A 12303-nucleotide genomic window follows, 5' to 3' on the forward strand; every position below is an offset into this window, starting at 1 on the left:
GGGACCCCAGAGCTGAACTCAGTACTTCAGGTGGGGTCTCACCAGGGCAGAGTAGAGGGGCAGAATCACTTCCCTCGACCTGCTGTAAAGATGATTAAGGGAGTGGAGCATCTCCCTTATGAGGAAAGGCTGAGGGAGCTGGGGCTCTTTAGCTTGGAGAAGAGGAGACTGAGGGGTGACCTCATCAATGTTTATAAATATATAAAGGGTGGGTGTCACGAGGATGGAGCCAGGCTCTTCTCGGTGACAACCAACAGTAAGACAAGGCGTAATGGATTCAAGCTGGAACACAAGAGGTTCCACTTCAATTTGAGAAGAAACTTCTTCTCAGTGAGGGTGACGGAACACTGGAACAGGCTGCCCAGGGGGGTTGTGGATTCTCCTTCTCTGGAGACATTCAAAACCCGCCTGGACGCCTTCCTGTGTAGCCTCACCTAGGTGTTCCTGCTCTGGCAGGGGGATTGGACTAGATGATCTTTCGAGGTCCCTTCCAATCCCTAACATTCTGTGATTCTGTGATTCTGTGATTCATTCTCCCAGTCCTGCATTTGCCTTCTGTGACATGAGCAGTGTGGCTAGAGCACTTACCAGTGAAGACTGAGGCAAAAAAATAATTGAATACCTCAGCCTTCTCCATATCCTGAATAACCAGGTCTGCTGTTTCCTTCTGGAGAGGACCCATGTTTTCCCTAGTCTTCCTTTTATCACTGACTTACATATTGAAGCTTTTCTTGTTGCCCTTGATGTCCTGGCCAGATTTAATTATATCAGGGCTTTAGCCTTCCTGACGTGCTCACTGGCTGCTCAGACAATTTTTCAGTATTCCTCCCAGGCTACCTGTCCTTGCTTCCACCCTCTGTGGACAGCCTATCTTCTGCAGCTTTAACCTGTGAAAGAGGAAGGTGAAATACATAGGTGTGAATTCCTCAGAGAAGGGCATCACATTGAGAGCTCCTAACTCATGGGGTGAGGTTGCTAACCCGTGAGTTTAGGTTTGGGAGAAGATGGGCTGGGAAGGGAGGAGCAAGGTGGGTACCATCAACATGTGTAAGAAATATTTAAATCCCTGCCCTTTTTTAAAATTGGGCAACTTAAAGCTTGCAGGCACTCTGCAGTGTAGCATTACCTGTCCCTGACTAGCACCAAAGGAGCCGATAGATGTATCTGGTGTATTTATACATTGAGGTGCTGCAGCGTGGTGGGCCACCATCACAGCATCGCTGTATCACCGCAGCAGCTCTGCTGCTCTGCCTCTGCTGTGCCGGGACAGACACTGGCTCTCAGCTGATCCAGCCAAGGCACCACACCATTCCATAAAGGCAAGTCCTCAGGAGGGGCAGGATTTAAGGATGCTACTTTTTCTCCAGAGTATCAAGATGGTAAGAACTGGTTGTATGATATGACAGCATCATGGCAACCTCACACCAGTGCTGGGGAGAAATAAAATGTCTGCTAGCATACCATACGGTGCTGCCTTACCTTCTTTCAGGACCTCAGCGAGTGTCAAAATAGCGCTGCAGTATGTTTTCTTGATTACCAGATGATTGGGAATGCTGTACCTGGCATGGAAATGCTTTCTTTTATCTCTTGAAAAGTAGAGGCACAGCCTTCTGCCATGAATTCCCATTCAGGAATCCCACCCCAAGGCAAACAAATTTAGGCATCGCAGTGATAGGCATGGCCAGAGCATCCAGAAAGCAGTTTGCTTAAAATACAGGAAAAAAAAAAAAATCAGTAGTGCCAACTAATGCAATGTGCTAATAATGGCACAGCAGAAGTATCTGGAGCAGTGGTTGCTGCTGGCCTGGCACTAAGAGTACATGTTTGTCACATGGAGAAGGACTGTTTTGTAGCAAGTTGCAGAGGATGAGGTAGAAGACTCTGAACTAAAGTCAAAGTTTTTATTAGCTAAAGCTATCAAAGTGTGCAGCCCTGCATATCATGAAGGAGAAGTAAATATCTTTGAATGGGGGAGAAGAAATGAACCAGATATGGAGAAGCTTAAGAATTACTGCAGCTGGGGAAGGGATGCACGCACATGCATTTCAGATCAAGAAGGAAATAAGGGACAATTAACAAGATTAGGCAGCCACCAGCCTGTCTGGCAGTGTTCTTTAGTCAGTCCAGAGGACGCCAGCCTGCCCTGACAGTAACTGGAAGTGATAACCTAGTCTGTCAGCAGCTGGGTTTCAGGCTACAAAAGGTAAGAGCAAAAGCCATATTTCTAAGAAGAGTTGCACTTCCTTGGGTTGTTTTGAGCATCAGTGCTAAATTCCTGCTGCTGCTGACAAGAACGAGCAATGCGCATTCTTGCCACTGTTAAATTACTGATCTATTAATTGCTACCTATTCTGGATGCTGCAGTTGCATTTTTCATGCGTGTTTATTGCCTTTTGTTGCTGCCTGCTGAAGATACTGTGGGCAGATCCTACATCTGATGCTTTGTTTTAGTTGCCTGGCTACAGTAAAATGTTATCTTAGCTTTTGCTGAGATGTCACAGATGCTTTCTTGATGAGTGTCCAAACAAGGAAATATGCAAAAGATGCTGGTGAATGCTGTGCTTGCCTAGTTCTATTGCTTTTGCTAGAGATGCTACAGTATGCTTACTTCGCTTTGCTACTACAGACTGTCTGTACAGTAACGTAGAAAGTAGACTGAAACCTTTCATTTACACAGTGGGGTCATGGTCCATACCAAAGGTAATATCTGTATCTTTGTATGCAAAGGAACTGTTGTTGGAAGGAGATGGTGGGCAACTGCTTGACTTAATTGTAATGTGTTCTTTTATGGTAATTGTTACAAAAAACTTATTTTCCCTGTTGACTGTATTGCCAGATTTTTCTCTTCTTCTCTCACTGTGAAAGTCTCCAACAGAGAGAGATTCAAATCTCAAAACTTAATTGGGATGTTGACTTCCAACTTCTTCCCTGCCAAAAACTGAAAGTAACCAATATTTCTTCTGCTCTCTGCATTTACTGTTTATGCCTGCTTAACTTTCTCTCTTTACATCACCAGCACTTCTGACTAAATTGTTTACTTGTACTCACAGTTTGAAACCTCTCCTAAAGTCTCTGAATAAGCTGTGTTTCCTTCCAGTCAGTCCAAAAATATTTTGTCAGCAAATAAATAAAAAATTACTCTTAGCAGCTGTTTAAATTCCTCCTTTAATGTTTTTGCAAACCTTTTCTTAATTGTTCTTGCCTTTTGGCAGTTGCGGTGCATTAATATTTACAAGATGAGATGTAGTTTTCTGTTTATATTAGCAGTCCTCTGTCTGTGAGATCTGGACCAACCAGAATGCAGGATATCCTTTCTCATCGATTCATCAGGTTCATAATGTAAGATACAGCGATAAATGGCTCTGTTGTCACTCTATGGATGTACAGTCTGTTGCCGTGGTGTTATCTACGGATGTCACGTCGCTCAGATGACAGAAAAAAGTTCATAACTTGTCCAGCCCTCTTTTGGGATTATGTGTGCGCGCATTCGTCTATCGTGCCGTGTGGTTGGCATCTGTTGGCTGTATGGTGTACATACAGGCTGTATGGTGTACATACAGGACATGGGGGCATTGCCAGCAGCTGTTTTGCTCAGTGGGAGCTTTGACTTCTGTTCCTGATGTTTTTCTGTTTGCTCACTTTTCCAAAGCGAGAAACCGTGTAAACAGCTCGGTTTGCACAGTTTCACCCCCACGATGTGTTGTGCTGCCCTTTCTGTGTTAATCTATCGGCTTTGCCCACCTGAGGGACACACCGTGTTTGCAGAGGCGCTTTTGGGGAACTAGAGGTAACGGTGGTGGTGCTCTGAATTGTCATCACTTGTGTGGCAGAGGCACACGTGCTGTGTGCGTGAGAGCAAACCTGGCGATCTGTGTTGCAGCGTGGAAAGGATGACAGCGAGTCACTCAGCATAGCACTTCAGAGGATCTGCAGATTCCTCCTTATTTCTGTCATACAGCTGCCTTCTTGGAGCATTGCTGCCAAAGGGGGGGCTGTTTTGGCTACCGAGCTTTAGAAGCTTTTAAAATGTAACTACGCCACAAACCCTCTTCCATTATTTCAAAACACAACGATACAGGGAGTTTAAAAAATTTCACTCTAGGAATTAAAACATAAGCAAATAATGAGGATTTGGCTGGTCCAAAGAACATTTAAAATTCTTACAGGGAGAAAATTATTAATTTTTCAAGTAGAAGCGTTGAATATGTGTTCCAATTTATTGTAGTCATGGTGACTAATGTGTGTTGCCATAACCAGGCATGAGGCTTTAACAGGTGAAAAGTTATAAGATGTGGTCCTCGTTAAAAATGAATACATTCAACTCATTCAAAGCCAGGTCTATTTTTTTTGTGTGTATGTGTAGCATGGAGCATTTTTAACTCATTTTTATAAACAAATGAGGCAGGTGTTAGAAGTTGTATTGAGATTACTTCTTACCTGTGACTGCCTCTGCATCCAGGTGCCTTTAATGTGAGTCAAATACAGTTCTCAGAGAATGGGATGAGATAGAAAAATGTGCAATAATTGTAAAAAAAATTATCTAATCACAGTAATCTGCTTCCATAGCTCATTTGACATCAAGCATCTAACCCTTTCTAGAGAACTCAGTAGTTCACATCTGCCCATTTTCAGGGTTAGGAAGCACTGTGAGAGCATGAGATATTGGTCTTTAAGGCTATGACCTTTGTGTTTAAAAGTTGTCACTGTAAAAGGATCAAATCTTCATCACTCTGGCACCTGACTTGAGACTGTTTTGTAACACAAATTCTTTATCTGCCAAATGTGGAGTAAAAAAAAAAAAAAAAAAATCTTCTTTCTCAAGGTGACTGAGCCCAGAGAGAAGAAAGGCACTGGTTAAAGGCATGGGGAGGTTAGAATACTAAGACGCAGGCAGTACAGCAAAAAACACGTGATAAATTGCACAGCTGTCTGATGAGCTGTAAAGTTAAATGAGGAATAAATTATCTCTTGCCTTTCTACTTCATCAGAGATAAAAATCTCCGTACGTATATTGTGTCATAAAAAATACATAAGCTTAAATGTTTGATTATTTCTTATAATTGCAAATTAAATATTCAAACGAGAAAATCGTTATCCTATCATATCTATTTTTAAAAATGAAATCAAACGTCATAGTTGGTCCTGCACAGCAATTTACGAACATTTCTATACTGCTTGAAAGTATTTTAGGTGATTATGAAGGTCCTGAGTGTCTATACATCACCCATGAGTTGTTTCACACCAATTCCTCAGATTTAGAACTACTAGTAATTCATATTTTTCTACCCCAGACTTGAGACTTGTCATTTCAATTATTCTGTAGGTCAAATATATTCCTACTTTGTATTTTATGTGAAGTTAATTGCCATCATCACATCCTAAATCTCAGAATTTCAGTATCTGGCTAGAGTCAGTCAGCTGAGGAGCTCCTTTTCTTCTTGTAGAGGATTTTAGGCCCAGATTTATGGAAGTATCTAGCTATATAAATCTTGTTTAAAAGCTTTTTTCCCCTTTAATTAAAAAAAAAAAAAGGAAATTACAAAGGGAATATGTAATAGGAATTACACTTCTAAACATCTTCATGGATCTGGGCTTTGGAGACTACCCTGTTATAACTCAGTCTAAATAGGTAATGAATACTAGCAATAGCAGGGTTTAAAATTCTAAGGAGTTTGGTAAGAAACAAAAGGAAAGGAGACCCAAAGCCACTTCTGCTGAATATTAAAAAAACACGATACAGTTACAAAAGAAAATTTTATGACTTCGTTTAACATGTCATCTTCGTCCGTCATCATCATTGATACCTATGATGTTTAATTTCATGCAGCTTTTCTTAGTAGCTGCTCCCTCTACAAGAGAGGCTGAAATATATGAAAGAAACAGCAGAAATCCTGTATCTCTGTGTTCACTTAACCTCAGCTGTATCGCATGTTTAGATCATCCTAGAGACATGTAGAGCAATCTTATCAAGTCTGTTTTGTCTCATTTAAAAGGAGCAGGTATTAGGATGATTGTATATATTTATAGAGCAATAAATGGATACAAATGAATGGTCTCCATGCAGTCCCTCTCTAAGTGTCTCATACACTAGTTTTATTAGCCTGCTTGAAGATTATTTCTGGTTGCCTCGTGATTATTGCTTCCTAGCTCCTTTATAATATTGAACCAATAGGAGAGGGAATCACTGCTCTTCGATACCGCCCTTCATTTACAGACAGAAACAATGTAGTTCTTCATACTTTTAATATCTTTCATGCAAAAGGGAGTCAAACTGTAAAACTATGTACTCATTTTACTCCTTATGTACCTCGTTTAAATTGTCAGTACTGTCTATTTTCTGCATGTGAGGAAAGTCACCTGCAGACCAGGGCAACAGAAGGGTTTGGAGCACTACCCAGGGTCGCTTGTTCCATAAAAATTCTGGTCCTACTTCATGGCCATCCCCGTGCTTCCTCAGTGGAAAGACCAGTGGTCAAAAGATGTACTTTTATAGCTTCTGTGTCCTGAATTTAATCCTGTTCCACCATAGTAGCATTTTGATAAACGGATAGGATGTACCTCCTGAGATCTGCTTCCTTACACAGAACACGCAGGTGTCTTTATTAGGAAAAAAAAAAAAAAAGTCTGTTTTAAGTGGTCTGTTACCTATGCCCTTCAACAGTTCAGAAGAGACAGCTGAGCACACTGCGAGAATTTGCAATGGGTGAAATCCATCTTCTCTTGTAGTCAAATACAAGCTCCACTAATAAGGATGCAGATCCTTGTCCCTTGTAACATGATTGAAACCTTATTTTATAAAGAGAACTGCTTCTTAAAGAAATCAAATTCCCACTTCAGATGAAACATGACAGGTTTTTCCACATTAGTGGTCAGAAAGATTCGTTTATGTGGAAACAGAATGCTAAAAACTGGAGCAATTGCTCCTGCTGCTTTCCCTTCAAAATTTGAGGTTGAAGTCCTATCCATAGCATATAGGCAACTTAACTAGGCAAAACAGAAATTACAATACTGGATAATTTGTAGATGTACTAATAGTGCCAAGATTAGCTAGGTTTGACTTGTTTTACGATGTTCACTTGCTTGAAGTTACCATATCGGCAGGGTAATGTTGATGTTTCCAGATTTATCTCTTGCTTTTCGTTGCAGAGTTGTGTAAGTGTGTGTCATTTCATTATTTTGTGACACATGAAAATGATGTACTTGTTTTGTTTACTCTGTCCTGATTTAATTAGTAGGATGTGATAGTTTGCCAGACTTTTGAATGTCTTCGATAAGAATTTTTTCAAGTGGTTTTTGATGCTTAGTTTCTTTTTGCTTTAAACGTCTTAACTTCTAGCCATATTCTGTGAAATGCTGATGACAATTCCTTGCCAGCTTCAACACATATTTTAGCAATACGACATGCTTAGAAAATACACAGAGATAAGTGCAGGTAAAGAAACAAGTAGCATAATCCAAATTGAAATCATACAGGAGCATAATCCAAATTGAAATCATACAGGAGAGGGTAAAATAGTTTGAGAGAGAATAAGCAGGGGAAAAAAGAGAATCGGGAAGGAGAAATCTGATCCTCAAAAGAGTGGGCAGGAGAGGGGAATCCAGAGATACACCAGACCAGACAGAATAGGGGAGAAGTGGGCCTGATGACAGGGAAGAGGCTCAGGAAGATAAGAACTCCATCCGTAGGTCATTTTCAGTTAAAGTGAGTTGATGCTGATTTGGCAGCATCCCTCACGTTGAGGACGTGGGCAGCACGGGCACATGTGAACCACAAGAAAGGGAGATCACAGTTAAAAATCAGTAAACTCAAAATAATTTTTTTTTTTTTGCCTGAGCCTACAAGGTGGAAGGTCATTCCAGGTCCAATAGAGCCATGTCTGAAAATATTCAATAGCAGGTGAGACTCAGACCAGCACTGCCATGCTGGGGACATTCCTGTACAGATGCCTGCATTGGCTCTTTTTGGAAGGGAGAAGAGTGTCCTGCGAAGGGACTTGGCAGCAAACTGCAGTCCTACCCATGTTCTCTGAGGGCTTTGAGGAAAGAGAGGAGATGACAGTTCAGGAAAGCAATCACGTATATCGATGAGAATGATGAATGTGGAAGGGCAATGTTAGGAACTCTACAATGAGACATCAAGAGAAGGTGATCAAAGTGAATATTCTTAAAGGGATTAAAGAATGCCTCATATATTTGAAGAATGTATAATAAGCCTTAAGATCAAAGCAAAGTCTCAGTTATTTAGCCATTTAGGAAAGTTAGTTATAGGTTATATGTGCTGGATAATGGAAAACTTATTAACTGTGCAGAAAAGCTTGTAAAACACATAGCGGAATTGCTGAATGGCATTTTCGTGCACCTCATGATTTTTTTTCAAGTACTCTCATCCTCATAGATATATTGTAAACAGTTATTTTTAAGAAACATTTCCGGCGTTTAATGATTTTATTCTCAAAGCAAATAGATTTAATTAAAGCCTTGTTAAACACTCTAGTAGATGGCTTTGGATTATAAATTAAATCATGAAAAATGTTGTAGGAGTTATATTCCTTTATTTTAGTGACATGGCTCTATGTGTAGAAAATAAATTGTTGTTAATTGAGCACAACAATGGGAGGCTACTTTATAGCGAATTTTCTGGCAAGTTCTCTTATATCTCGAACAACTGTGATTTTCAGACAGGAGACTGGGGAGAGCCTTCAATTACTTTGCGACCTCCAAATGAAGCCACAGCATCAACGCCTGTACAATATTGGCAACATCATCCAGAGAAACTCATCTTCCAGTCGTGCGATTATAAAGCATTTGTAAGTGTTGATAAATTTAGTGTATTGATTTGGGGTAGATATATTCATCTTAGATTTTGATAGACTGTTTTTTCATTTATAATATTTTTTCAGTCACATTTAATGAAGCTACTTCCTCTGAAATACTGTAATTGTAATAAAGGAGAAACAAGGATGCACAGGACTTTTTGCTATGAATTTTGTGATATATTGCAGTCCAAGTAGCAATAGTGTTAGAGAAAAGACACTATGAATAGGTGGCTAAGTGTTGTAAAAGTGATAGTGAGAGCAAACACTTCCACTTCTCATCTATCGCAAAGCCCTGTCTAGTACATATGGAAAAAAAAATAATGTGGGATACTCATGCTTACCTTAACGCTGCATGCACAGTAGTTAAAGTATTGCCGTGCCTGAATTTTATATGCTTGTTTTGGGGGAAAGGAGCTAGGGAAGATGATCAGGGTCCTGAAGCAGTGTTTTCCATCCATGGGACAACAGCACATTCAGACCTCTCACAAATTTATGACTACTTGAAGTACCAGTAGCATTCAGTTCCTTCAGGGCAGGGAGTATTTATTTTTACCTCCCAATAGCTGTAACCGATTCCCACTTCACATCCCTGGAGAAATGCAGTTTCCCTCTACATCTAAAGATGTTCAGTGTTCTTTGACTCTTAGAAAAGGCTTGTGAAGGAGAGGAAGGTCTCTTGAAGTACAGAAAGTCATATTGAAGACTTTCTTTCTTAAACGAAAAACACTTTTCTGAAGCCTCGAGTTCTCTATCAACAGAGTGGGGAGGCTGGTGCTTTTGGGGAGATGAAGAGGTGCCTCAGCTCACCTATTTAAACTCCTGCATTGCCCCTTCTGACTTTGCTGGAAAACCTGTTAAAGTTGCTGAAGGTGCTTCTCAGACTACCGTGTGCTCTTTGGAGGTGGCCACCTGATGAAGCAAGGCTGACGTGTTTTACAAAGGAAAAGGGCTCAGTGGTTGTAGTGCCTTCAGCATAATAGCTGGGGGTTAACCACTTGTCCAGGACATGGGTTCTAGATCCTCTTCAAGCTCCTGAAGGAGCTTGGATCCTTAGTGCTTGATAGCACTTCATAGGATAATACTTGGTTCACCAAACACTGCAGCATTTTGGGGAGATTTGGGGGCTGCTGGACCTGATTTAAAGCATATCTGGAAAGGCAGGAATTAGAGACTAAGTGCAGGAGGGATAGAGCGTGGCTCCCACTGAGGGGCAGAAGGGGTGTTACAGGCTCGTCTCCCTGGAGCAGGTCTGTGTCTTCCATCAGACCTTCACGGGGTAGAAATTGCCATGAATGCAGCGATTGCTCCTGGATAATAGCTAGAACCTCTGCCTTCCTCAGAAAGTCACAGTCAAGGTTCAGCTCACCTGCTCTCAGTCTTGCTCTTCTCCTATGTAGCGCCTCAAGTTGAAAAGGAAGCTTAGTGACTTCTAGTTCTTTAAATATTTTTCATAGTTTTCAGTAAAGTGAACAGTTTTATCTCAAGCATGCCTTTTATCTCATTACTTGATCCAGCAGTAAATCCATAATCCAATGTAACCTTTGTAATAGATTGAAAGGCATGTGGATCATTAGAGAAATGAAGTTGGGATAAGCAGGAGTATCCATTCTACTGGTGATTAAGTAATCTCCAAATCAAAATATCCAAGTTACTGTTGATTATGGAAACATCTTCCTTTCCTAAGGACCATGCGTCACTGCACTGTCTCAGCTCCCTGAGCTGTAATGACCTCAGCCTTACAGAGTAAAACTCTGGCTTGGAAGCCAGATCAGGGACAGCTCTCATTGTATGCCACATCACTCAGTTGAACTGTTGGATATCCTCTGCGTTGCTCCTATATGCTCTGGTTCTTTGAGAAGGAGCATTTCCAAAAGTACAGCAAGTCAAAAGAAAGCAAAATTACCTCCTAGAATTTCAGATTTTTCTGACAACTAAAATGGACAGTACCTCTATGATTTGTTTGTCTATTCCACAGTCCACCCTGGGAAGCATTTCTGAATGCCTGCAGCTGAGGCTTTTTGCTGCTGTGCAGATGGGACAGGAGCTGCCTGTCTCTTCCTTTTGTTCTGCCATGAGCTAAAAAGCACTGCTTTTTTTCCCTAATGCCTAACCAACTGGTAGCTTTCAGGGAAATACCAATTTGTCATGCTGTCAGTCTGTAAAAAAAAGATAAAATTAAAAATTTGAAGAAATGAATTGCATCCTTCCCAGAGAAGGCTAAGGATGCCGAAGGGGTCAGACAGCAGGATCCAGAGGAAGATGCAGTTCAACTCAATACACTTTCATTTAATTTTCTAATTTCAGAGCTTGCTTTAAATTTGTTGTTCTTCTGCAAGGGCGATATCAAGCCATCCCATCAAATTAATGCCCAAAGCCCTATTCATGTCACCATCGAGCCCCCAGCTGGACTCACAGCTGCTTGGTTTATGAATCTTTCACATCTGCAGTCCTCCAGGAATGCCCTTCATTCGTTCCTTTCTGCTTGTGCTTATCTGGTAGTGTTGGTGTTACTCACCCTTCCATTTATAGTGCCCTGTAAAGTATTTCTCACTAATCACCATGCTGGCTACTGTCTACATTGAAATATTTATGCATTTTCTTGCAGGTCAGAGACTCCTGCAGTACACAGTGTGAACTGAAGGCTTTAAAGAAAATATCTCAGTTTAGGTCAGGAGACCAGAGAGTTGAACCAGTACACTTTCTGTTCCGTTTCAGCTGAAATGAAGCTGTTTCACTGTCTGTGTCAGCATAGGCTGTTTCCAAGGGGAGTCGGTGTGGCAGAATGAAAGGGGTCCAGCAGCGGTGTTGGGCTGCTGCAGCATACTCTGGGAAGAGGCTTTGACTCCTCCTGCAGCTCACCTACCCCATTCTCACCAGCGGCCTGACTCCTCTTCAGTTCCTGTGTTGCTCACTCAGGACCGAAGCCTTAAGAGGAGCCATGGAATTGCTCTGCAGTGAGAATGCCAAGAGAGACACCTCCATGCCTGGGGAGGAGACAAACGGGGCAGCTTGCTGTCCTCTTTCCCCAGTTAGCCAGACTTCCATGAGACACCATATAGTAATACATAAACATCCTGTTTGCACAAAGCTGTATGACCGTGTGAACATCCACAAATGCACACGCCCTTAACATCTGTAGGAGGAATGCAGAACGTGGCTCTTGCACGGCCCCGTTACCAGTAACAAGACTGCTCAGTCCTAGGTGAGGATGATGCAGACAGCTCCAACCCTGAAGGAGCCAGCGCCGTTCACACGTGATCACAGAATCATAGAATGTCCTGAGTTGGATGGGACCCACAAGGATCATCAAGTCCAACTCCTGTCCCTGCGTAGGACAACCCCAAAGTTCACACCACGTGTCTGAGGCTGTTGTCCAATCGCTTCTTGAACACTGTCAGGCTTGGGACCATGACTGTCTCTACTGAGAGATACTGAGAGCCCAGAGGAACAAATCTGGAGGAGCAGAGCCTGCTGTCAGGGTGCAGGA

General features: G+C 41.7%; 1 protein-coding gene across 9 annotated transcripts in view; it reads left to right on the forward strand.

The window, feature by feature from the left end:
* The window catches only part of ANKS1B (ankyrin repeat and sterile alpha motif domain containing 1B), a 434418-nt gene that overhangs the window by 397179 nt on the left and 24936 nt on the right, over nt 1-12303 (forward strand). For 4 of the 9 annotated variants that reach the window (XM_065627452.1, XM_065627472.1, XM_065627489.1 and 1 more), the window contains 2 exons: nt 3268-3339; nt 8679-8807. In XM_065627452.1, the coding sequence (XP_065483524.1) occupies nt 3268-3339; nt 8679-8807 (201 nt within the window). Of the gene's footprint in view, nt 1-3264; nt 3340-8678; nt 8808-12303 lie in introns of all 9 variants that reach the window. The other 5 variants (XM_065627461.1, XM_065627482.1, XM_065627510.1 and 2 more) reach the window with 2 other exon arrangements.

Source organism: Caloenas nicobarica, chromosome 1 (assembly GCF_036013445.1).
Source record: "Caloenas nicobarica isolate bCalNic1 chromosome 1, bCalNic1.hap1, whole genome shotgun sequence".
Taxonomy (NCBI): domain Eukaryota; kingdom Metazoa; phylum Chordata; class Aves; order Columbiformes; family Columbidae; genus Caloenas; species Caloenas nicobarica.